Source organism: Simochromis diagramma, unplaced genomic scaffold (assembly GCF_900408965.1).
Source record: "Simochromis diagramma unplaced genomic scaffold, fSimDia1.1 OVJJ01000816.1, whole genome shotgun sequence".
Lineage (NCBI taxonomy): Eukaryota > Metazoa > Chordata > Actinopteri > Cichliformes > Cichlidae > Simochromis > Simochromis diagramma.
This window is the reverse complement of record NW_024386908.1, coordinates 41,358-68,975: the sequence shown is the minus strand read 5'-3', so window position 1 is coordinate 68,975 and position 27,618 is coordinate 41,358. Positions and strand designations below refer to the sequence as shown.

At 42.5% G+C, this 27,618-nt stretch overlaps 1 protein-coding gene across 2 annotated transcripts; it reads left to right on the top strand.

Annotated features, from left to right (window-relative positions):
- The first annotated feature begins 3,929 nt into the window (after nucleotides 1-3,929).
- On the top strand, nucleotides 3,930-24,220 carry si:ch211-51a6.2 (neurotrypsin). 2 transcript variants are annotated; one of them, XM_040035476.1, is made up of 14 exons: nucleotides 3,930-4,233; nucleotides 7,054-7,093; nucleotides 8,438-8,680; nucleotides 9,998-10,133; nucleotides 14,196-14,371; nucleotides 16,321-16,468; nucleotides 18,837-19,015; nucleotides 19,422-19,563; nucleotides 19,664-19,872; nucleotides 19,972-20,113; nucleotides 20,462-20,740; nucleotides 20,873-20,995; nucleotides 21,797-22,077; nucleotides 22,998-24,220. In XM_040035476.1, exons 1-14 carry the CDS (start codon nucleotides 4,162-4,164, stop codon nucleotides 23,318-23,320), a joined length of 2,493 nt encoding a protein of 830 aa, XP_039891410.1. In that variant the 5' UTR covers nucleotides 3,930-4,161; the 3' UTR covers nucleotides 23,321-24,220. The 2 variants fall into 2 exon arrangements, with proteins under 2 accessions (XP_039891410.1, XP_039891411.1); XM_040035477.1 differs by lacking the exon at nucleotides 7,054-7,093.
- Nucleotides 24,221-27,618: the final 3,398 nt, after the last annotated feature.

Sequence of the window (27,618 nt, the reverse complement as noted above, 5' to 3'; positions counted from 1 at the left end):
AGGAACTTTCTTACAGTCCACAGTAATTACTGTTTCATACACACCTTAGGGCTTCTTACACATTCAATTACACCACATATATTATTTATTTACCTAATTATCTAAAAAATAACTGAATTATAGATTAAATATAAACACAAACCCCAAGTACAGCCAGTTTTAGTATATTCCCTGTTGTGTCCAACACTTTTAAATGTGAGGGTTATCGTATTAAAAAACACGGGAGCTACGAGTTACTGAGTCAACATTACTCTTAGCTGCTGTTCACTGTATTGCACTAATGTTGCTCAGAATAAGTTTGTGACAAACGTTCCAAATATATCTATTCAGTGACTGCTTTTGGAAAAAACAAACAAACAAAGGAGCCTCGGGGTGGTTTTGTGGTTCTGCCCCCGTCGATGGCTGTTAGCACTGAGTGGTCCTGAGGATGTTCGCTTCTCAGAGTCTTTTTAGGGTGTTTCTGTGGGATCTCCGAACCTGTTGCTTCTTATCTTTGTCACCTATCTCTACGTATTGTTTTAGTTACACAATCTGTTCCAAACCCCCAAACTGTTGCTGATATACCGTTTCTTAGGACCTCCACGCCTGTAGTTGCCTTCATTATCAGTTAGAGCTCCTGCACATTCTTCTGTGGTGCACTGCAATAAATTTGCGGTACTGCTTTGGCCATTCTCTCTTTAGTTCCCCTGTGGGCTCATTTTGTCCCCAACACTACTTACATCTTTATCAATCCTGATATTTCTGGTGATCCAGTTTATTATTGTAATCATTAGGCCTGTCTCTACTAGCTGCTATGAATATGTGGTACGTGTGTGTTGTGTATGTGTGTAGGAGCTGGTAATGCTAGCATTAACAGACAAGTACTGCTAGCTTGGAAGTTGTAGTGGGTTTAAAGAAAAATAAATACACTCCCCTTTTCCACAAATCCCCTGTGGGAGGGGAGCTGGAGTGGGCAAATTGTTTACTTGGAGGTATTTCTTTTTACCTTTTCATTGTCAGATGCGCGACACAGGAACACGCGGTGTTAGAGGCATCTGAAGCCTCAGCCCAAAGACGGAGATGATTAAGATCAGGGTCGTAATCATCCTCGTTTTGTTTTGTTTTTTCTGGCAAACTTTCACAATCAGTGCCAAGTAAAACGCAGCTTATCGGGCTCTGCTTATCTGTCTGATCCAGTCCTGTTCAGAAGTTGTAGCAAGCAGAATAATGGTCTGAGGGAGGGAGGGAGGGAGGGGAGATGTTGAGGATAAAGCAAACACACAGGCTGGGTCTCCAACCGCTGCATCTGTAGCAAAGCATACTCAAAATGATACACAACACCTAGGAAGCGACAAGGGGGGAGCGGCAGTAAGGGGAATCCCCAACCTTAATAACAATCTCCCAGAAGGACCAAGGCCCAGCAAGCCCCAGACTCAGGCCTAGTACCACACTGAGCCAGCAATGATCCAGGGAGGCAGTCAACAGGTCACCTATCACCGGGTAGAGTGTAGGAAATGTGGGTGTAGAAGACCTGCCTGCCCCTGCTCCTGCTTGTCTGTGTAATTTAAAAGTACAATAAAATGGCCTGATGTGACTGGTTCAGCCTGATCACAGACCTGCTGTTGATGACTTAGCTGGAGCCGTTTCACAAGTAGTGGCTTCAGTCTTTGCTGGACTGCTGTCTGCTAACAGTCAGTGCTGCCCAGTTTTTGGTCTTTTGGAAATTGTGAATAAATGTGTTGTTCTTTAACTGCTAAGTCCTGCATTCGACTCCTGCCTGTACATAGACCTTCACAAAAGGAACAGTTTCTTCCATATTCCCCAGTATACTGTAGGGTTCTCCACGACACACTTACTGTACAAATTTAGGAAACACTATTTACAAAACAAGTTTAATAGTAGCGATGTACCACTCAGTACTTGTTGACCTACTGATTTTTTTTTTAATTCAGTCATTTATATAGTGCTGAATCACAACAACATTCATCTCAGAGTTGTTTATATTGTAACATAAAGATGCTACAATTATAGGGAAACACCTGACCAATTATTGGACCCCATATGAGCAAGTGCTTTGAAAAGAGTGGGAAGGAAAAACTCCCTTTAAACAGGAAGAAACATCCAGCAGAACCAGGGTCAGGGAGGGGCGGCCACCTTGGGGGTGAGGGAAGAAGACAGGACAAATGCATGCTGTAGAACAGAGCCAGAGACTAAACACGCATGTGTTCATGTGTTCATGGATGCATCATGAGAAGCCATCAACAGACCTATTGCAATGTGACCAAGGGAGGTCTGAGGGTCATCTGATCCAGTCCTACCTATATGTTTCCCAAAAAGGAACGTTTTAAGCCTAAACTTAAAAGTACAGAGGGTGTCTGTCTCCTGAATCCAAACTGGGAGCTGGTCCCTGTGAGGAAGTGTAACGCAAGTGGTAAGGAAGGTGATAGGTAGACAGCATCAGCAGATATTATCTGGCCTAAAGGAAGAATGTATTTTAAAAACAGAGTAGGTCTCAGCACAGAGCCCTGAGGAACTCCACATAACTGTAGATTCAGACATAATCTGGGTTGCAGACAGACTAAAACTCCTGTCAGATATGTCGGATGAAAACCACTCAAGGACAGAGCCAGACAATCCAACCAGATCTCTCAGTGTGTTTATCGGGATGGTAGGATTAACTGTTTATCCAAGTGCGCTATAAGGTGGACAGTAACTGCTTTCTCAGAAAGTTTTGACATAAAGGGAGTTTGAAAGTAGGTCTATCATGTTGATGTAGTGTTGAATCCAGGCTGGGGTTTACAATGGCACGTTTAAAAAAAGCTGGGAAACGATTAGAAAACATGAAACATTAAAAAAGTTTAAAACCCAAGGACCAATAGTATCAAAGGCACTGATAAAAAGCTTAGTGGGGAGAAAATCTGAGGGACCTGAAGACGGCTTCATTTTGTCCACCGGGGCTGCTATTACATCATATGTCACAGTTGTAAAAGTTGACCAGGAGTCAGGACTTGATCTACTCAACAAAAAATCAAAGAAGTTTGTTACTGTCTGCTTGAGAGTGCACAGGTACCACATCTGGGGACACGATCGATCTGATTTTGTCAAACAGAATCTCGGGATTTCTCTTGTTTTTTGATATGAGTCTAGAAAAATATTCTGATTTCATTTAAAGAGAACACAAGATCTCTGAGATAGAGCCACGTTCAGTTTTCTTCCATAGTCGTTCAGCTTTGCAGCATATTCTCCTCAAATTTAAAATGGACTGATTGATCCAAGGGCATGCCTTTTCCTGTGAGATAGAACCTGTTTTAATCAGGTTCTTTATTTCATGAGAAAGTAGAGAACTGTCAGTCATGACAGAGAACCTCTCAGCTGTTATGATCTATGAGTGTTTGTTTAGAACTAGAATTGAGCTAAAAAAAAAGACACCGTTATCATCACTCAAATGTACATCGTCGAGGCCCAAAGAAAAGACAAGGTCCAAGGTATGGCCTTTTATATGGGTTGGTCCAGAAACATGTTGGGCAAAGTTAAAGGATCAGATAAAAGCTCAGCTGCTGAGTTTGAGGAGGCTTCGTTTAAACTTCCCTAGCAGAGAACCCTTTCTCTCTCTGGCGAGTCTACATGTGCTGCAGTAGCTGTTCTTAATGACTAGGGACGCTTCTTAAAACCACCGTCAGTGAACAGTTCAATTCACAACAACAGTCGGTTTCACTGTACTGACACGCCCTGTCATATAATCTTTGTCAAATGATAAATATTTCCCCTTAAGAAGCGTTAATTATTTACGAAAGTTCTGATGTCACATATTGAGGGTGTAATTCCGTGTATAGGGAGGCACGACCATAGACAAAAACGCGTCATACGATTTTAAGGTGAAGGTGTGTGTGTGAGAGAGAGAGAGAGAGAGAGAGAGAATGAATGAGTCAGTGAGAGAGAGAGAGAGAGAGAGAGAATGAATGAGTCAGTGAGAGAGAGAGAGAGAGAGAGAGGGTGGGTAGCGATATTGGTGTGCCCTTTCCTCTCCAACAGCGCGTCATTTTTAGCTCTGGAGCGACTTGGACGTCGGTTAAAAGCGGACAGTATCCTGTGTGTTTCGTATCGAGGAAGGATTGTCAGAGACCGTGAAGACTTGGTGAATGTGTGCGCTGGCAGTGTAGAGAATATGGTTTCCTCAGCACGATGGAGCAGAGGAAAGCTGTGTCCGGATTTGTCCCGTCTTGTCTGTTACTGGCGCTGGCTGTGTCTGCAGAGGTGAGCACGCTGCTGCCCAACACGCTCAGCCTATATAAAGCCGTCTTTGTCACGGAACACATTATGTCAAGTAAACCGGGACACTGGTCTGTGCCATACTGAGTTTAAACTGTTTATATGCGCTCATCGCTTTCCGTCACACTTACTACACATTAAGAACAAATCAAAACAAAGGCAGAGATAAATACCGTATTTATTTTAATAGCTCGCTGGCAAATTTCCAGATGTATGTTGCACTGTTACTGGAACTCGCTGCCTCCATTTTCGCCTGATATTTCTATAGTGCTTCGTATCAACTCTTAGAATTGGTAATGACATATCAATTTATTTATTTATTTATTTGACTGTTCATGAAACTGCAAGATCTGTTAAATAATACCAAAAAACCCAGTAGTGCCGTCACAAGCAGGTTTTTCTCAAAACATCAGTAGTTAGACCGATAGTCACAAACGGTGGATTGTCCAACATAGGCTGAACACTTTCTCACTCGTGCCCTTTTTTAAATTAAGAGCGAGTTTTAAACCAGACCCAAATGTGGAGGGAATGTAGAGATCCGTTTGCAAACATGATTTTCACCTCAGTTTTTTTCCCTACAGGCCTTAGATTATACCTGATTATACAGATGGCAAGTTGCCTGTTCCAAGGATTCAGACATGACTTGAACATCGAGTACCAATCACCCCTCTGCCCTCTTGTAAAGAACAGCAGGGAAATGAAATTGGTTAGAAATGCGTTTAAATATTTTGAAGAGTTAATGATCTATTTTCACAAAGTGAATAACATGAAACACTTTTTTGGAGGATATTGTTTTACTGACCACCCACTTTAACAGCAACACATTTAAGCCCATTCTAATGTGCTATAGTTCACAGAAAACCATTATCAACGCAGCTTCCTTCTTTATTGGCGATTGGTCAGTGTGCTTCATATTGTAAGCAGGTCAAAGTCTACACTTTTATTTGTGTCACATCACTGCAGATAAGTGTGAATGCTTCAGAGCCTTTAAGGAAATTCCTCTGAATATCTCAAAGGGATCTCTTCAAACCATACAATCCATTTAAAAGAAGCTAATGGAAAGAAACTTTACAATATTCTCTCCTTCTCATGGAAAAAAAGATGAAGTATTTGGGGGCCCTGTGGGGGCCCTCTGGCCACAAGCACTTTTTACATTTGCTACTATACTAGTGGGGCCAAGTTTTTGTCTAGTAGAAAGACACGACAGGCAAGGTTGAACAATAAAATAACTGGAAGGAGAAATATTTATTTTTTAATTTAATCTTCATATTATTTTTTTCTGTTCCTCCTTTTAATAATGTATACTTTGTATACTTTATTATCCCGTAGGAAATTACTCCTCTGCATTTAAAACATTCACTGAGTAGAGCAGTGGGCAGCCACCAGTCCAGCGCCCGGGCAGCAGTGTGTAGAGATGGTACCTTGCTCAGGGGTAGCCGTTCGGTGGATTTGAACCCCGACCCTCTGATCATGGGGCGAACACTCTACCTACTGCTACTAAATTCTGACAAAACAGAATATTTTCTGAGCCCTGAAAATCTCAGAAATATGGTATCTAAGCAGATTCTTACTCTGGATGGCATTACCTTGGCCTCCAGTAACGCTGTGAGGAACCTTGGAGTCATTTTTGACCAGGACATGTCCTTCAACGCACATATTAAACAAATATGTAAGACTGCGTTCTTCCATTTGTGCAACATCTCTAAAGTCAGAAATATCCTGTCTCAGAGTGACGCTGAAAAACTAGTTCATGCATTTATTACTTCCAGGCTGGACGACTGTAATTCATTATTATCAGGAAGTCCTAAAAACTCCCTAAAAAGCCTTCAGCTGATCCAAAATGCTGCAGCAAGAGTCCTGACAGGGACTAGAAAGAGAGAGCAGATTTCTCCTGTTTTGGCTTCCTGTTAAATCCAGAATTCAAAATCCTGCTGCTCACATACAAGGTCTTAAATAATCAGGCCCCATCTTATCTTAATGACCTTGTAGTACCATATCACCCTATTAGAGCGCTTCGCTCTCGCTCTGCAGGCCTACTTGTTGTTCCTAGAGTATTTAAAAGTAGAATGGGAGGCAGAGCCTTCAGTTTTCAGGCCCCTCTTCTGTGGAACCAGCTTCCAGTTTGGATTCAGGAGACAGACACTATCTCTACTTTTAAGATTAGGCTTCAAACTTTCCTTTTTGCTAAAGCATATAGTTAGGGCTGGACCAGGTGACCCTGGATCCTCTCTTAGTCACGTTGCAATAGGCTCAGGGTGGTAAGGGTTATAATGTACTGAGTGTTTCTTCTTCATGCACCTTTTTTCACTCACTAGGTGTTTATACACCACACTGCATTTAATCATCAGTTACTGTTAACCTCTGGCTCTCTGCCTGACCCCCAACTGGCTGTGGCAGATGGCTGCCTCTTCCCGAGCCTGGTTATGCTGGAGATTTGTTTCTGTTAAAAGGAGGTTTTTCTTTCCCACTGTCACTGAGCACTTGCTCATATGGGGTCATAGAATTGTCGGGGTTTTCTCTTTGTTATTGCAGTCATGTTGGTGACCTGTTACTAATTTAATTCACCTAATTATAATTAGGTGAATTAAATTAGATAACTATAGTTGCAAAATGTTCCTAAACAGACATCCCAGACTTCTTCTCAACATTTTTCAGTGTTTTGTTATGAATTAAAATATTGCTTTATGTATGATATTTCATTATAATATAATAATAGAACATTTAGTTTTGTTAAAATCTGTATTTCTTGTTGCTCTGTAATTCCTATTCACATTGCGTTCCACGGGGTTTGTGTTTCTTTAACAGATTTCTCAATGGGCGCACTTCAATGTAGTTCAGAGTGCAGGTAAGTTATTTTCTGTATTTGGTCTTAGAGATCCAGCTGGAGGGGAACGAAGCTCCATGTGCTAAGCACTATATGTACATACCTGTCAGGCAACTCATCAGTGCAGCTATCAGCAAGTATCAGTGAAATCAGTGAATAAATAAGTAATTTTGTCAGATAAGGAAAACATTTTAGGTGAGTAATGTTTTGCCAGTGCTGAGGAATAGTCCTAGACTTGGGTTGAGTAAATCAGGGTGTGGAAAAGCTGCAGATTGCTGGGGAGTGCCTTCCTCACATTGTTGGCCATGGCATCAGTGTTAAGCTACCAGCTTGATATATATTTCCCTTTCATAGAAGTCCAGAAGCAAATTATTATTGAAGTCTCTCATCTCAGGAATTGCAACAACTGTCATTTTATATCTAACCTAAGCTTCGTATCTAAAATCCTGGAGTCGTTTCGCAGGTTTGTGCTCAGTTGTCTGGCAAAGAGCTTTATGAACAATTCCAGTCTGATTTCGTCTTCACTGAATAGAACGAGCCTTGATAAAAATCACTATCGTGTATTCCTTATGTCACCTGACTTCAGTTTGGGTCTTATGTCTAAGAAATGTTACATATACAACAGTGATAAAAACAAAGAAAAGTAAGGCTGACAAGAGAAAAATAATAATGGTATATATCCTATAAATACTACACCACAAAAAGCAAAATAGATGGCATTCGCTACCACAGGCTGGTCGAAGATCTCCAACATCTTGCTGAACCCATCAAAGGATGTGAGCTTGAGTCTGCTCAGCATCACTGTTGGTCCTCCAGTCCAGTCGGTCATTCAGGTGATTGTAACAATAATAATAGGAATAATTTTTGTTAGATGCATTTGATCGCAGCCAAAACATGAAAATAATAATGTAAAATGTTTCACTTTCTTACGTTGCATAAACAGAGCACTTTGCAACTTATCACAAAAACCAGCTATGAGACAGTTGGGAACGAGTAAATAAATAACTAAACACAACCAAAGCTAGGGTACAGCAGTAGCTCTCATAGTCAGACTCCTCAGCAAGACGGCGGCAGCAGAGAAGCCACTCCCCTTTATTCCAGGTGTTTCATCTACATGTTGGAATTAGTGTCTTTTTATCACACGTGCTCTGTTTGTGCTGAAGTTACATAATGTTTACACTGAGTGAAGGCTTACTATTTACAATCATTTTTCTATTTATTTAACCTCGTCTCGCTCATCTTTTTAACATCTTGAGATGCTCTGTATAAAGAACCATTTGTGTTTGTATAAAATGAAAAGTTTGTATGGAATGTGATTTTATTAACATATTGTCTGACTGACGTGATGATTGTCTGTGTCTGCAGTGCTGCTGTCCTGTTCAGAGGGTCTCACTAAACTGGGCCACTATAATGGCTCGGTTTCTCACACAGACGCAGGCTCCCCATGCTTAAAGTGGACTAACTTCCAGGACTACATGCAGCAGTACCCAAACCGAGGCCTGGGAGACCATAACTTCTGCCGAAACCCAGACAGAGAAACCAAACCGTGGTGCTTCTTCCGAAAGACCTCTGGAGCCATTGGATGGGCTTATTGTGATTGTCATCAAGGTGAATTAAGGGTGGGCAGCAGGTGTCTGAAGATGGCATGTAGTCTAAGACACCTTAAGTGGTCAGAAAGTGATCAGATTGCTCTATATATGGATGTGGGAGCGCTATGATGATGCACAACTGATTCCAAATATTTCAGTCATTATTCTTTTCCACCAGTTTATTTGTAGACAGTCTTAAAGATAATAAAAGTATATTATGGGTATTAGGATGATGATTGTTTCAAGTTAGGTGTTGTGGGGAAACCAAACAAGGTGCCAACTCGTTGCAGCAGCAAAGGCACTCCATCCACCAAGGAAGCACAACTGATGACTCCTCTGAAACAGTGAACATTTTGGAGTCTGTAGATGAAAGACTGTGCAGTTCTGATGCACACCTGTTGCTACTGGAAATTCTTCACAATGAGTTTCAGGCTCTGTTTGGTTGGCTCGAGACAGCTGCTGTTGTGATTTGGTGCTTTAGAGATAAAATTGAATTGAACTCAGTGGTGTCCAGCCAGCAGCAGGTGAAAACACTCGCTGCAGAAAAGCAGTCTTCCAAGAGTTGGTGACATCCCTCACCAAGGGAATGACCTGCCTACTCTGCCTGAGTAGAAAATAAAAATAATTTAAAAAAACTGTTATCACTCTTCAGGCCCACAGTATGAGACATCGTAGTGTTTTCAAGCATCCAGGAGACGGTAAGGAGGCAGGCTTCAGCATCAGTGACCAGTTTCCCAAGGTGATCTTGGGCTATGTTATGTTCCAGAGCCAGAGAAAGTTAGTTGAAGAGGCTCCAGCGTGGACCCGAGGACCTGGTATCCTGTCCTCAGCTTGTGGGGGGAAAGCAAGCCTCTCACAGGGATGGCTGTTGCCTCTGGTTCTCTGGTTCTCTTTTGGGAGCCTCCCCGTCTGGGGCCTTTGTCATGTTGCGGCTGCAGTGGGCTTGCAGTTGTCATCAAGTTGTATGGCCTTAGGGCTTCAGTGCTTTTGGGGGCTGCAGATGGCCTGGGTGCATCCTGTATATGCATTCATTTCATTATCCCCTTGTAGATTCAATTTTGAAGCAAAAGCCTTTCTATATCTTTCTGCGATTGTCTTTTTTCTTTTTAAGCATATTTACCTTTGCTCAAAGTGACAGGTTACAGTTTAAGCGCTCCACACAGTCCACAGTTTCCTCTGAGTAGCTATGTTGTATCGTCATAGGTGCCAGTGACACTTCACTTTTGGTAGAATGATCAAACCATTGATTTCATAAAGATTCTTGTTTAAAAATGATATTTTATTTTGTTATTATTGCACGAGTTCTGCTTGTTGAAGTTCTTCCTGATGTGTGTAGGTGCAGCCAGACTGGTGGGGGGTTCAGGCAACAGTGGGCGTCTGGAGGTGTATGTGAATAACAAGTGGGGCGGAGTATGTGACACACACTGGACTGACCGTGATGCCAGTGTCATATGCAGACAGCTTGGACTAAGGTAATGGCAGAGCTTTAATTTTAACCCAGCTGAGGAACACACACATGAGTAGCTGTGGCTCAAGTAGTAGAGTGAGGCATTTACTAATGTAATGTAGTTCCTGCTTCGGCAACATACAAAGAAATCCTTTCAAGAACAGGTGACCACCAGAGTTTAAATGTAATGCAATATTATGTTACTGTGCTTGTGCAGAAAATGTGTTATTTAACTGTTATTATGTATATCTTTTAATGTCTTTTCAGCTGCTTGTTAATGTAAATATAGATCAAACATAAGACTATTAGCAAACCTATGAAATTAAAGGTTATTGCAAAGAAATCAAGCACTGTGCTTTTACCCTAGCATTTCTAAACTTGCTAGTTTTTATTATAAACCATGAATTGTTTCTTTTGGCCATGTTTGTCACTTGAGAAAGCATCATGCCAAAGGCTAAAGAAATTAGTTCATTATTATATTTTATAGTATCATCATGAAATTCACAGAACAAAACAAGTCTGGCAGAGGTAGGAAGCAACCTTTCAAAGACTCAGGCACTAAAACAGATGTGTCCAAAGACCCCAGAACTGCTGCCAAGACACTCGTGAATGATGTAGCCAAGTAGTTTTAAAGAAGATGATCACTGGAATGGACTGAGGCTGCAGACCAACAACAACTACACTTCTGCAGAAGAGACACCTTCAAGGACACCTGGACGAACACTATGCATATCTGTGGGGTGGCTGTAGCTCAGGTGGTCGAGCTGTCACCTGCTAGCTGGAAGGTTGTTGGTTCTACTCCAGCAGCATGCCAAATATCCTTGGGCAAGATACTAACCCCACGTTGCTCTCCGATGCATCCATCTGAGTGTGAATGTGTATGAATGTTAGTTAGATAGCACTAAAAAAAAAAACTAGATGAAGTGAATGGGTGTGATTTGGAGAAGGAACGAGTTGCATAAAAGTGCTTTGAGTACTCAGAGTAGAAAAGTGCTAAGAACCAGTCTTAAAGGTAATATATATCTATATCTATAGATATATATATTAGGGGTGCAACAATTGAACCGTTCGATACAGTGCTTTCGGTTCGGTACGCATATGTATCGAACAATACAACATTTTTAATTTATTTTATCAACTTTTCTGCAGTGCAGCCTAGGCGGAGTAGTCGAACGCAGATTCACTGAGCGCAGGGCAAGCTAGCGAGACAGAAGTTAAGCTGAAGGTAAGCGAGTCATGGACTAAAGTAAAACAGTATGTCGGATGTGCCACGCAATGCTCAATTACATGGGTGGGAACTAGTGTGTTAGCACAGTTAGCTCGTTAACGTGTTGGCCGTCCAGCCCCACGCACGGGGCGATCCGCGGTAGCTCGTTAACGGAGATTTGCCGTGTTGTGGCGTTAACGTCATTTCAGATTAACGCTGACAGCACTAGTGGGAACACAACGAATATGACTGCACATTTACGCCGACATCATCCTAGTGCAAAGACAAGTGGAAGCAGACAAAAACAACAAGCATGCTACTAACTTTAGCCGAGTCATTTAGACAGCCGTTAGCACATGATTCTCCTTATATATGTTTAATATGCTGCTGAGAATATAGCCCAGAAGAAGCGTATAGTATAGGTTTTATTTTGAAAGAGCCATTTCTCTGTAATAAACTCTCTTTTCCAAAGATGAGTGATTCCTCAATCAGATAGATTTATTATTTTATGACTTTGTTGTTTCAGCAACATTAAATTTAAAAACTGTACTTTTGAGTTAAAATATATATTTATAATTTTAATAAATGACAAATTAAAAAGACATGTACATTTTTTTTGTATCGAAAAAATATCGAACCGTGACACCAAAGTATCGAACCGAACCGTGAATTTTGTGTATCGTTGCACCCCTAACATATATATACATGTGGTTCTGATGAGACAAAACTAGAGCTCTTTGGGTACAGAGACAGAACCCAAAGAACAGTATCTCCACAACGAAACACGATGGTGGGAGTATTATGCTGTGCAGATACTTCGGTGTGTTTGAGGACTCTCATCATGAAGAAAGGAGGACACGCTGAGATCAGCTCTTAGCTGCAAAACTGGGTCTGGGGTCATCGCTTTGTCTCCCAACATGACGAGAGCCAAAACACACGGTGCTCCCGATGAAGAACAACCCGACAAGACCAACATGTTATCTAGTAAAAAGGACACACTGCTGACTATTAGGATCCGTTTGGTGATATTTATTTTTGTTTGTTGTTGTTTTTTGGAAATAATGTTTTTTCTGTGTTCAAAGTAAAAATAATGTAGGCATCCAAAATAAAAAAGGACAGTTGGAAAAGGTGTGTTAAAAATTCCTTGTTCTGGGAATATTTTACATTTGAATTTTGATATGAGGGAATTTTTTCCTCATCTTTATATAATCAGGCAGCAGATCTGTGCTTATGAGGATATTGCCTGCTAAATCACAAAGGCAAGCATCGGAACGATGAAGAAAGGTGATTTAAGTGAACTTGAGCTCGGCGTGGTTGTTGGTGCTGCACAGGCTGGCAGTACTAGGGCTGAGTAATTATGAAAGTGCTGATCTCCTGGGCACAGAGAATGGCCCGAAAATAGAAACAAATCAGTGAGTGACTGTGTTCTGTACAAAATACCTTTTTGATGCCAGAGGTCAGAGGGCAATCACTACACTGTTTGAAGCTGATAGGAAGGCAACATTAGCTTAATAGCTCAAATAACCACTGCTTACAAACAAGCCTTAAGGCAACCATTATTTTGGCCTTAAATAAATAGTACAGAATTGAACTGAAGAAGAGCACGACATGTCGAACCTTGACCCACAGGTAATAGTAGTACACTACCTCCCGTCATCTAAGACCCAGAAACTGGGGTTACAATTCACACACACTCAGCAGAATTGGAGAAGAGAAGACTAAAACATTGCAGTACTTTGGTCTCCATGGTCTCTAGATCTCTAACTGAGAAACTTCACGATGTCGTGGAATTGATAAATTGGACGACCAAAATCTGCAGCAGCTGCATGATGCTGTCATGTCGGTATCGACCCAAATCTCTAAGAAATGTTTCCAGCAATTTTGTGAATCAATGCTACAAAGAATTAAGGCAGTTCTCAACCAGTGAGACATGCCTGCATACCAAGACACAGTGTGTACAAACACACTGAGACAAGTTGATGTTGTCAGGTGATGTGAGGTCGAGAGGGACGGATGTCCCCGCTGGCCGCCCCTGTCATTACAGCTGAGAGGGAGTGGAAGGTCTTTAATGTGATTAAAATTGATCAGGGCTGAATCAGAGCTTTATAATAATAATGGGATTTTTTCTTAATCAGAGACAAATCAGAATATAAGTTTGATATGTTAAATGATAACATGATGTGAGTACATGATCCATCTTTAACCTGGTAGATTAGTGTGTGAATGCGTGTGAAGGAATGTGAGAAGATAAGAACTGTCCACATTTTAACTGAAGGAAGGCGTGTTAATGGTTGACCACAGAACCATAATTCATATGTGATTTTGTTGATAGTTGTTTATGGTTCATACTGATCAGAATATTATCAGGTGTATTAAAATGAGTATGTATAAGTTTAACACAGAATAAATTAGTAAATAAATCTATGTAATGATTCTAATCAGGCCTCACCGAGAGACAGTCTGACCTTGGTGTGTTTTACAGGGAGGGAGGGGTGACACTGGGCAGCCACTAATCTCAGAAAATGTCTTATAAAATATATGATTTCATAAAAATAAGCTGATATAATAATCTTCATGTGAGAATGTGCTAAAGACATATCTAGTATCTAGAATTACATAAACTCGACGAAACATGAATTATATCCATGTGTGGTTAATGTTCCAATATGCTATGTTAAGAATGACACAAAAGAAGAACATGCGCAGTTTAAACTTCGTGTTAAATCGTGTAAGTTAGAGAGAGGATGATAAGGTGTGGGTGGACATCAGGTGATTAGATGTAAATAATGTGATTGGATGTCCCACTGGGTGAGGTCAGATATATGCTGCCTGGATGATCGTTGAACTAAGAGTGTCTCTGTATATGTACTTTTCATGCAGTGAGATTGGTATAGCCCTACAGCATTCCTACTTTGGCCCCAGTCCCATCTTCCACTATGAGCGTCTAGGCTGCCGTGGTAACGAGAATTCCCTGCTAGAGTGCTGGAACAGGAAGTTTGCCACTGGAGACTGTAACCACGGAAACGAAGCAGGGGTGCTTTGTGCTGAACCTGAAGGTGAGATTTGTGACCTTACATCACAAACAAACTCAAAATTACAAAAAGAATTACAAAATTACTTTATTGTAATTTTGTAAGTTCTGGATGCTCCAACGCGTCCAGAACTCTGCTGCTCGTATCATCACCAGGACCCCTTCTATCCATCACATCACTCCTGTCCTGCAGCAGCTTTATTGGCTCCCGTCAAATATCGCATCAATTTCAAAATACTCTTGTATACGTTTAAGGCTATTCATCATCTCTCCCCTCCATATCTCAGATCACCATCCCATCTCGGTGTCTCAGATCTTCTTCTTTCTCTCTCCGTCCCCTCTCCCCATCTTGAAATAAAATGTATTATTATTATTATTGTTGTTATTATTTTCTTCTCATGTTTGTCTACCACCACTATGTCCGGTTGGTTAGCCACCACCATTTTGTCCGTCTGTATCTGGAAGTCCCACAGGATCTTAGCTCGGTCATTCTCCACCACCCTAGGGGGCGTGTCCCATTTTGACCTCGGGACTTCCAGGTTATACTCGGCACAGATGTTCCTGTACACTATGCCGGCCACTTGGTTATGGCGTTCCATGTATGCCTTGCCTGCTAGCATCTTGCACCCTGCTGTTATGTGCTGGATTGTCTCATCTTTACACAGCCTGCACCTGGGGTCTTGCCTGGTGTGATAGACCCCAGCCTCTATGGATCTTGTACTCAGAGCTTGTTCTTGTGCTGCCATGATTAGTGCCTCTGTGCTGTCTTTCAGTCCAGCTTTGTCCAGCCACTGGTAGGATTTCTGGATATCAGCCACCTCCTCTATCTGCCGGTGGTACATACCGTGCAGGGGCCTGTCCTTCCATGATGGTTCCTCGTCTCCCTCCTCTTTCTTGGGTTTCTGCTGCCTGAGGTATTCACTGAGCACTCGGTCAGTTGGGGCCATCTTCCCAATGTATTCTTGGATGTTCGTTGTCTCATCCTGGACTGTGGTGCTGACACTCACCAGTCCCCAGCCCCCTTCCTTCCGCTTAGCGTACAGCCTCAGGGTGCTGGACTTGGGGTGAAACCCTCCATGCATGGTAAGGAGCTTTCTTGTCTTTATGTCAGTGGCTTCTATCTCCTCCTTTGGCCAGCCTATTACCCCAGCAGGGTACCTGATCACGGGCAGGGCGTACGTGTTGATGGCCCGGATCTTGTTCTTACCATTCAGCTGACTCCTCAGGACTTGCCTGACCCTCTGCAGGTACTTGGTGGTTGCAGCTTTTCTAGCGGCCTCTTCATGGTTCCCATTCGCCTGCGGGATCCCCAGGTACTTGTAACTGTCCTCTATGTCTGCAATGTTGCCTTCTGGTAGTTCAATCCCCTCAGTTCTGACTACTTTCCCTCTCTTTGTTACCATCCGACTACACTTCTCCAGTCCGAACGACATCCCGATGTCATTGCTGTATAGCCTGGTAGTGTGGATCAGTGAATCGATGTCTCGTTCACTCTTGGCATACAGCTTGATGTCATCCATGTACAGGAGGTGGCTGACAACTGCTCCGTAGTCGGTATCCGTAGCCAGTCTTGTTAATGATCTCACTGAGGGGGTTCAGGCCTATGCAGAACAGCAGTGGGGACAGAGCATCTCCTTGGTAGATCCCGCACTTGATGGTGACTTGTGCTATGGGCTTGGAGTTGGGCTCTAGTGTTGTACGCCACATCCCCATTGAGTTCCTGATCAGTAATTAGATTTCATCAAGTTTCAAGAAATTAACCAGCTGCTGCCCAGAACTGACTGAATTTGTGGGCTTCAGTACTCACTTTTCACTCGTTCACCTCGCTGCATCATACTGTTGTTCATTCAAAACAACAACAACAACAACAACAACAACAATAATAATAATAATAATAATAATAATAATAATAATGAACAAGAGTAACATATTACTGTCACTAGTATACAAATGGTTGCTTCAACACTTTGCCAGGTACTGGAATCCCTTTAAGGCTGGTAGGAGGCCTGGAGGAATTTGAGGGGCGTGTGGAGGTGTACCATAACGGCAGGTGGGGAACCATTTGTGATGACCAATGGGATGATCTTGATGCAGAAGTGGTGTGTCGACAGTTGGGCTTGGGGTAAGAAAAAATCAGCTGCTGCTACACACAGAATGCAAGATCTGTCATTGTATGTAGTGGTCAGTGGTCAATTAAACACCTGAAAACTAAGAACAGGGCTAAATACACTCAGGGAAAGAAATACAAGAACCAATATAAACGTAAAAAAAACCCAGAGTCACAAAAATGACAAAACCTGAAAGCCCCAAAACACAAACGACTCAGGACCACGGCAGCATCGCCTCCCTCCTGTTACATATAAAGTCCTTCCATGTAAAAGTCTTAATGAACAATGAGTTCAGCGCTTTAGGTGAGCTTAACTATCCCTACATTCAAATTTCAATTGAAATGAAGTTTCTGCAGAAGAAAGTCTGTATTCACTCATTTGTTTGAACCCTGCTCCAAAACCTTCTGTGTCACTTTTTGGGGGGATGTTGCATGTACTCGGTGCCGACAGGTACGTATCGCTCTGCTCCACATCCCCTCACACCACCTGCACACTCTGCAGCGGCTCCAGCTGTCATGGCTCCCAAGTTGTGATTACTGGCATTATTACTAGCTTATTAAGAGCATCTCTGTAGCTTGGAAAACAAATGACTGGACTTCTTTAAGTTGCTTGTAACTTACAGATCCTAAGATAGACAGGAGGTAAACCACTCGAGAGTCACACTTTAGAAAGTTCTGCAAAGCAACTTAAAGAAGTCCAATCGCTCCTGAGATTAGCATGACCTGGATGACTGAGAACCTACACAGACTTATTAAGCTCACCCGTACACACTCATAGCTTAATAATATACTGTACCATAGATTCCCGATAAACCATTTCTCATCTTAATTTATCGGGCCTCTATAAAGCTGTGACATCACCAGCAAAATGCATTATGGGAACGTTGTTTACACAAGCCTAAGTTGATAATGGAATACATGACATAGATGCTGCTTTTGGGTTTGAAAATTAAATTGTGGACGTTAGAAACTCATCAGAAAGGTGGGCTGCTGTTGTAAATGACCATGATGTAGGCCCTTCAGGGCAGCTGTGACTAAGGTGGTAGAATGCATCGTCTATCAGTCGGTTTGTCAGTGGATTGATCCCGACTGCTCCAGCCGTGTGCCAAAGATGCCCCCGATGAAGCCATTGGAGTGTGAGTGTAGAAAGATAAAAGTGTTATGTGACTGAGTGAATGAGAATTGCAGTAGAAACAAGTCTGAGTGCTCAGTAGACTAGAAAAGCTGGTATATACGTATTAGTCCATTTACCATGTTTCCAGAATGGAGTAAGATTTCTGTGCTTTCCAGCCTGGGAGCAACAACAAGGAGCTGAGGTCATGAAGCCAACAATAGTGTAGTTGGAAGGAAGACAACATTTCAGAAAATGTGTTTGGATGATCACGGCATTGTCACATTGGTAAGTTAAACCACATGTAACTGTTTACATGTCATACAGCTGTTGCTGCACCTTAGATGTGGCTGTAGTTAGATGGCAGCTAGAGTCGAAGAACGTCTTCATGCTTTTGTCTTTAAGAAACAGCTTTGAAAATGTGCCAAAGCTAACACAAACAGTATCTTTGCACTTTGATTTTAGCCAAATTATCTTATGAAATGCAACATTATAATTCACACTGGGTAACATTGTTACAACTTAGACATGCAGAAGTCAATGTGGCTACTTCTCACCAGTGCAATTAAGAACAAAGACTGTAATGCAATGAAATATTTTGCCATAATAAGTAACATATAACTACTTTATGCTTGAATGACTTTTATTTTACACTGTTGTCCTTATAGACAGAAGGTCCTGAGTGTAGCCAGGCCCTTTCTGTGTGGAGCTTGCATGTTTCTCTCCATGTCTGTGTGAGTTCTCTCCAGGTATTCTGTCCAAAGACATGCAATTAGTGTGGTTAGGTTAACTAGTGATTCTAAACTGCTCATAGGTGTGAGAGTGAGCGTGAATGGCTGTCTGTCTCTCTGTGTTAGCCCTCTGACAGACTGGCAACCTGTCCAGGATGTACCCCATCTCTCGCCCCAATAAGGTAGCTGGGATAGCCTTCAACCTCCCTGCAACCCTGAATTGGATAGTTTAGTCGAGGACCCAGGATGCAGACTTGTGGTAGAGTTAATAAATAAACAGCAAATCTTTATGAGGAGATGAAGAAGGTCCAGAATCTGGAAAAACAACGTCTAAAAGTCCAACTGGGAGACATGTGAGGGCGGGATCTGAGGATCAAAGATAACACAGGAAAACACTTAATTATATGCAGGATCACATACCAGCACTAATGCTCACTGTACATATATTTGGACCGTACATCCTCAGCTTATTCATGTATTCATAATATATTTCTGGTGTCTTGTAGCTCATATGTAAATTTTCAATTGTCCTGACCAACAGGGGTGTTGCCAAAGCATGGACGCGGGCCCACTTTGGCCAGGGTTTTGGTCCAGTTTTGCTGGCTCGGGTTCAGTGCACAGGCAATGAACTCTCTCTAGAAGATTGTCCTCATAGCAACTGGGAACAGCACAACTGCGAACACATGGAAGATGCAGGGGTGTCTTGCAATCCATATACAGGTCAGAGCCAAGGAAGGAAGCACACACCAACCCCAGCCTCTATGTGACTATAAAATTCGAGTGACAATCAGCTTTTTCTTTGGGTCTGGTGTGTTTATGTGCACACTGTGTGACTTATATATATTGCTCTGAATATTTTTTTTAGTCCTAAGACTTTGATGACCTATTTTTTCCTTTAGAGCCGCTACAAGGTCAACAGTTTTTTGTTGTGGGTAAAATTTCCTGTGAGCTTTTGTTAACACTGTTCAGTGAGTTGGTTTTCACCTTTAGTTTTGTGTTGATATGCTGCTTTTAGTAATTATTCAGCTAAAGTCCAACCTTAACGTAGCAGCCTTTGAAAGACCTAAAGCAGTAAAACAAGTTGTTCATACTTACAAGTGTGTAATTTAGCGATGTGTGGTCTCAGATGGTGCAGTTCGCCTGGTGGGAGCAAACAGCGACCGGGAGGGTCGCGTGGAGATTTACTACCAGGGACAATGGGGCACTGTGTGTGATGACAGCTGGACTGAGCTCAATGCCCAGGTAGTGTGCAGACAGCTCGGTTTCAGGTCAGTGCGTCTTCATATCACACAACAATAGTCTGAGTGAACTTATAGGGAACTATTGTTTGTGTTGTTTATCTCATTCATGCATTTTCCCTGCCTGCAGGGGGCGAGCAGAAGTGGCTCCTGAGAAGGTGTATGAAGAAGGCAATGGGTTGATCCAGCTGGATGAGGTGCAGTGTGACGGGACAGAGACCACTTTACTGGCCTGCACTCATTCTCAGTGGAGACAACACGACTGCTCACACAGTGAGGATGTAGGTGTTCTCTGTCACAGTGATGCCGATGAGATACAAAGTAATTACGCACCTGTAGGTACGTTTCTGAGTAGCACTACGCAGACCAACACCAACTGAAATTCAGCATTTCGCTGTGGCAGTAACGACACATTGTCCCTCTGATCTCTGTTTTCAGGCCCTCTGGTGCGTTTGGTTGCAGGAGAGACCAGGAGGGAAGGCAGAGTGGAAGTGTTTGTTAACGGCCAGTGGGGAAGTGTGTGCGATGATGGCTGGACTGACGTTAATGCAGCTGTAGTTTGTAGACAGCTGGGATTCACGTTAGTATGACAACATTTTTACAGATATATTTGTCCTAGAAGGCTGGACAGTAGTCAGTGGTTTTTCCTATTGTAAGTGAAAAGTTTCATCCTCTTGTGTTCTGTATTCAGGGTGAAAAGGAGCTTATGGTTATGATTCATATAGGTGGCTGTAGGAGAGTGTGTGATATCGCAAAGTGCATAACAGCAATGAATAAAGCTGTATATGAATGTGTGTGTGAAGGGTGAATAAATGCCTGCGCAATGCAGAAGCAGGCAGTAGTAACAATACAGCACACCAAATGACATATACACTCATACAATAAAAGAATACGTGTGGATTGTTTTGTCTCCGTGCTGTCCTTGCAGTGGCGTGGCTAAAGCTCGATCTATGGCGTATTTCGGTGAGGGTCAGGGTCCAATCCATCTGGACAATGTGCGATGCTCAGGAACTGAAACATCCTTAGGCCAGTGTCCAGCTGAAGGACAAGAAGGCCATGATTGTCGCCACAGCGAGGACGCAGGTGTCATCTGTGATTATACACTAGATCCCATGGGAAACGGTGCCACAGCAATGCAGAGCTGTGGCCGCAGACTCAGTCGTCAGCGTCGTCAGCGAAGAATCATAGGAGGAGAAAAGTCACTGAGGTTAGCGTACACGCACATATGCACTCAGAAGTTTCATGTCAGTGGGACATTTTTGCTGCTTGAGAAGTCTCATGGCAGTTTGACAGTGTCTTTGACTGAAACAGCTCTGAGAATCTGACTCTTTGATTTCAGGGGTGAGTGGCCGTGGCAGGTGTCCCTGTGGCTCAGGTCTCAGTCTAAAGGCAACCATCCTCTGTGTGGCGCCTCACTCATCAACTCCTGTTGGCTTGTTACTGCTGCCCACTGCTTCAAGAGGTAGGAGGCAGTTCACTCACATTGTTTCTAATGTGAGTGATGTTGGCCCACCGTCTTCAAATCAAACAAATTCATGTTAAACATTTGTGCTGCTTTTGTTTCAATGTTATTATTACAATTTTTTAGAGGTCATCCAAGGTCAACCAGCCCCCCCACATTAACAAAATCAAACACAATTGGTGTCAATCAATGGTGCTATGTCTGTGCTGGTTTGTGATGAACTACCTATTATTTTTGGAGTGATTATATTAAACTTTAGAGGCTCAACAGTTGCATGTATCTCGTTTTTCTAACAGGAAACATGCCTTCATTGTTCTGATAGTTCTGTATTTTGCCTGCCTATCAGCTCTGGCATTCAATTCAGTTCAATTCAATATTATTTATACAGCGCCAAATCACAACAACAGTCACCTCAAGGCGCTTTATATTGTAAGGTAAACCCTACAATAATACATACAGAGAAAAACCCAACAATCATATGACCCCCTATGAGCAGCACTTTGGCGACAGTGGGAAGGAAAAACTCCCTTTTAACAGGAAGAAACCTCCGGCAGAACCAGGCTCAGGGAGGGGCGGGGCCATCTGCTGCGACCGGTTCAAGAAAATAAAAGACACTAAAACCAACCAGGAAATATTAAAAGTATGAATTCAAGTAATTAAAAAAGAAAGCCAGTCTGCTTTCTTAAATTCACCACGTGGTTATAGTTTTATTTCATTAAACTTCAATAAACACTTGATTAGCTAAGATGAAATCCCCCTCAGCTTTAAGACATTAAATAGGGATTTTCTTCTCACCTCCAGATTTGGCAGAGACCCGGCGCGATACGTCTTACGTCTCGGTGACTACCACACCGTGGAACAAGATGACTTCGAACGCACGTTGTCCCCAGAACGCATCATCATTCACACAAAGTACCACAGTCAAAGCTGGGAGTATGATATAGCCCTGCTGCGTCTGAAAGGCACAGAGGGAAACTGTGTGGCATTCAACCCTCACACTGGTGCTGTGTGTCTGCCAGAGCCAGGTGACAAGTTGGAGAAGAGGCTGACTGCCTGTGTAATAACTGGCTGGGGCATCACAGGTAAGTTTCACTGCAGTCTCGCTGCTCATCATCTGTCACCACGTTTCTTTGCTGCAGAATTTGATGGTTCAATCTGTCTTTAGATTTGTTCTTTTTTCTTTACAGAGCAGAAAATGCAACAAAAGTTTATGTAATTATAGTGTCCATATATGTAAGTGTAGCATCTGGAGAAGACTTTGGGACAGAGTCACATGGTGTCCTCATTTTAAGCTTTTACCTTCTAAAGAACAGAGAATCCATCCACATCAGATTTGTTCTTCATTTTTCAGTATATATTTGTGCAAAACAAGTGATCAAGTTTAGGGAAACACACCAGCTCTTGTTAAACATCAAATCTGACTTTCACTTTGATCCAGTAATAATCCTCTCTGGGATGGGCTGCAGGTGGTGGGACCTTACAAATGTGTGGAGAAAAGAACAACTGAGAAATAATAATATTTTTGTGAAGCTTTGATCAACAGCCCTGTATGTTTACTCCAATATTCGCGGCTCTTTGTGGTTTGTGGTGGATTCAACAATATATACGGAGATGATGCACAAGCTGACAGTATTAACGATTTATTATAAAAGGTAGAATTCAGTGAGTGAATCTAATCAGCATCAGCCTTAAATATAAACTGATGTCAGCTCATCCTGATGCAACTAAACACTGACCATAAACACCATGTCTGCTGTGTACCAGTCCAACATACTGCAGTTTGTTTATGTGGTGCCAAACCACAACAGCAGCTGCCTCAGTTTATATTGTAAGACAACGAGTCTACAATAATACACAGAAACTTTGTACTGCAAACTTCACCAAAATAGGTCTACAGTATTTTCATCCACCAGTGTTTTTCAAATTCAGGATTCATTTCTATCAGGTGTTTCATTCTCATGTAACTGAGACTTTCTTCCATCTTTTCTATGTCTGCTGCCAGACTCAGAGTACTCACACACCCTGCTCCAGGCCTGGGTCCCCCTGCTTCCAGCCTTGACGTGTAAGAAGCGATATGGAAACCGCTTCACCAGCCGCATGCTATGTGCCGGGAGCCTGTCGAAGCATCACCGTGTGGACAGCTGCCAGGGTGACAGTGGGGGTCCGCTGGTTTGTCAGGGGGAGAGGGGTCACTGGGTGCTGACAGGAGTCATTTCGTGGGGTCATGGCTGTGGTAACCCCTCTTTTCCTGGGGTTTACACTCGTGTTAGCAGGTTCCTGCGATGGATTAACAAGGCTATCAACAAGCCCTACAAGAACCAATGATCAAGAGAAACAATCAAACAATCCTGCGTCATAAAGTGATTTCAGAGCTTGTTGTCTTAAGAGGAAGTAAACCTGCTGGGTGTTACACCTGGAACCTCACACTAGACTGGTTTGGATCATCTGATTAAGTTTCCAGATTGTTTCATCATGGATTTGATTGCCACAGTATGGTATTTTCAGTTTCATCAAACACATTTAGAAATTAGACAAAGATAACACAAGTAAACACAAATCAGTTTCTCAATGAAGGGAAAAATCCAAACCTAGATGGAGCAAGTCCACTGGAAAGATCTGCAGGGTCACATGACACATGCATGTGAGGCTTTGATTAACCGCACACAGAATATAGGTTTTGATAACCTGGTCCACAGAGCAGCAATGTGTGAGAATGCTGATATAAAACCCTTATTTCAGCTGATATTGTGGTTACTTGGTGGGTGGTCTAAATATGTCGTTTCTTTTACTGCTGCACATTTAATACACAGCTGATCTCAAATAGTCAGCGTACTTAAAAGGAAAAACTACTTGTTACAGGAACATAAGCACCCATTTACAGCTTGTCACTCCATAGTACTTTTCCATAATATGCATCCAGTATGTCAGTATTATAATGTTTATGTCATGCAAAAGTATGTATGCACAGCCTTTAATTATTTAAGAAAAAATCTGTGCTGACTTTGTTAAGTTATACAAATTAAAGTTGACCAATTAAAAAAAAACCTGGTAACCACAAATCAGTACCAGCTGGATGACCATATCTCCATTATTATGAAAATGAGGTGAAATGTTTGCCCTCCCTCCAACAGAGTGCAGGGACTGTAGGATCAAAATCAAGGTGCACTGAAGCTGTTCTGGTCGCGTGTGATGACCACTCATGTTATTAAAATAATTTATGTTGTTTCTTCTCCTTGATTTGTCGCCCACAACCCTCTCACTGTTATTTATTCAGTTAATTTCAGTTTTATTTATACAGCAGCAGTCACCTCCAGGGGCTTAGGCCTATATTGTACAGAAATATTAGAGAGAAAACCCCAACAATCTGCTGCTGTGAGGCCCCATGAGCAGCACTTGGGTCAGGAAGAGAACGCTCTTCAGACTCAGGAAAGCACACCCATCTGCTGCAACCAGTGAAGAGGACAGAAGACATAAAAGCCTAAGAATAGTTTTAATTTTAACATGGTTGTTCCTGTGGTGGTCCTCGTTGGGTGCTCTGCAGGGCCTCTGGATTTCGGGGGCCCGGGTCTCCTCCATGCATGCCTCATGACCTGGGGGGCAGGGATATGGCTCCCCATACCCACTATTAGACACTTTCATGGAGAAATCACACACACACACAGGTGTGCACACAGGTACTCCGACACAAACACTCTCTTGGTTGGCTGCTGCCTCTAAATCACAGGTGTCAAACTGCAGGCCTCGAGGGTCGGTGTCCCTCAGGTTTTAGCTGTGTCCTTGATCCAACACAGCTGATTTAAATGGCTAAATGACCTCCTCAACATGTCTTGAAGTTCTCCAGAGGCCTGGGAATGAACTGATCACTTGATTCAGGTGTGTTGACCCAGGGTGAGATCTAAAACCTGCAGGACACCGGCCCTCGAGGCCTGGAGTTCGACATGGTCCCTTTGGGTGGCGTTCGCTTTCTCTGCAGTAGAATATCACTTCCTGCTCCAACACACAGTGATGTGTTTGTATAGCTTATCTGCGTAGCAATTTAATTAAAAACTTAAAGGTGACTTCTTATTCAATACCCCAATTACTTACCTGGATGATTGAGCATGCATCAAGACGTTCTTGATGCATAGTGTAATCGTCACTCTGTGTACTCACTAATTTATATTCACAGTCTCAACCTACTCCTGCTTTAGGGTTTCGCTAGCTTAGCTTAGCTCATAACCGACTTGCTAGCAGCCTCCTTTAGCAATACTGATACTTGTAATAGATGTAGCATATTTTCTCCTCCTGAGGCCAGGATCACAGAATAGCCTTGAAAAACCCGTAGCCAGCCAGGGGCCTGTTGTAGCCGGTGCAGCCAAAGGTAGCGTAGGCCCCGCTAGCTGTCCCCTGGCAGACTGTCCTGAGCAGCCATGGAAACAGGATGGCTCTTCATGTGTCTAACTGCTTTTCCCCACTCAGCGACACGCCCGCCGGGGATCAAACTCTGGTAACTGGCGATTCTGTTCTGAGATGTGAGGTTAGAGACACCAGAAACCATAGTCAGTTGTCTTCCAGAGCAGGCGACATTGAGGGAAATTTAAAACTGCTGGCTAAAAGTAAATATAAATTCAGTAAAATTATAGTTCACATCAGCAGTAATGACACCCGGTTACGTCAGTCGGAGGTCAATAAAATCAATATTGAATCGCCAAAACATGTCGGACTGTAGTTTTCCCTGGACCCCTCCCCAGTCAGACCAGGAATGACATGTTTAGCCACATGTTCTCCTTAAATTGCTATCCATGAAGCCAGATAACACACATCCATTAGTGAAACTGCAGGAATGCCTTAAAGACATAAAGACCTGGATGGCCTCTAATTCTCTTCTTTTAAATTCAGATCAAACTGAGGTTATTGTACTGAAGGGTCTGCAGCCTAGGCCTATTAGAAGGAAAATTAGAGGTTATCCAGGTGTTAAGATCAGCCATTTCTCTGCAGATGATCAGTTAGCTATATGACAACGACTCTTTCAAGAATTTTTGAGACAAAAGAAATTTTTTGAGATTGGCCTATAATTAGCCAAGACAGCCAGGTGAGGTAAATAATTGTTAACGATGACCAGCTTAAAGGCGGTGGTACGTAGTTGATTATTAGCGATAGGTTGATCACATTTAAGATTGAAGCATTAATTAATGGCAGGACTTCTCTGAGCAGTCTTTGAAGGAATGGGGTCTAAAAGACACGTTGATGGTTTGGAGGAAGTAATTATAGAAGTTAGCTCAGAAAGAACATTGGAGAGAAAGACGCTACATAAACATCAAAAGCACTGAAAGTAGCTGTTTGTAATAACATGTTGTACACATCAGGAGACGTCAACGGAAGCCGTCCTACAGAGAGCAGATCTAAACATTATTTTTTATTCTTATCACTTTATTGTTATTGCACTAGGAATAAATAATAAGGGAAGTATTCTGAATCAGATGCAAACTTGTGGCCATAGTATAGGCCAGCTCGCACCGGCAACTGTCAGAGGAAGAGGTCAGTGAAGAGGAATCCACCGTCATCTGTTCCTAGCAAGGACAGCGTGCTCTCCATGATCTGGAGAGTGGTACCACCACCCAGGCCCGAGAGAGAGAGGAGTTTCTCGGCCTGCTCTGCGTGGGAGAAGGAGTGGTGCTGCAGCAGCAGCGCCTTGAGAGCGGTGCATTTCCTTCTTTCATTTGGTGGAGGGATCCCAGAGCAGGGTCATCACACGGCGGGTGAACAGCGGATCCAGCAAGGTCACCACATGATGGCATTTTGTGTAGTCGGCTGAAATGCCACAAGAGCAAACGGAGCTCCAACGTGCACGAACCGCGAAGGAGGGTCGTGAAGCCAAAAATCCAGCAGCTTAACCACCACAGAAAACTAAACAGCAGTGACGTTTGTAGGGTTACTGAAGTTGGGCTAGCTGGTATATAATGATGTGCTGCATGGTGGCTGGCTGCACAGCTATGGTTAGCATAACAGTGAAGCTGGAGGATGAACGCTAACTTTTTGCACTCGATAAAAGTTAACATGAGGGTTCCCGATGGTTAGAGACAAATGCAATCGCATAGCAGGATGCTGTAAACGGACCAAACTTCAGTCAGGAGAACAACTGAGATCATCCATCCACAATACGAGGTTAGTCATTCATATACTGCTGCATGGGCTGGGGATAGTGATAATAAAAAACGAGAGAGGACAACAATGATCACTGTTTTTAGGGGCTTGTTCAGATTAAATAGAACAAGATACAAAACATTAAAACATGTTAAAAACAAAACACCTTAATAAACAGAGTAATTTGGAAGCAGGATTCATCAGGTCATCACTTAAAGATTGGAGCTGTGAATGTTGTAATGCAGTACAGATGTTATTATTATCACTCGTCACATCCTGTTTATGATAGTTAAAATAAATAACATTCACATAAGGAATAAAATTGCCTCATGTAAACTGTATGTGGTGTTAAATAGGCCTATATTACTGTTCTTTAATGTCAGTCATAAGGCTGGTACTTCAAGAGCCATATATTTTATGAGGTGTTACTCATTGTGAAAAATTTGAGAACCGCTGCATTAGTTCATAAGGATTAACACGTGTGTCACACTGAGACCGCA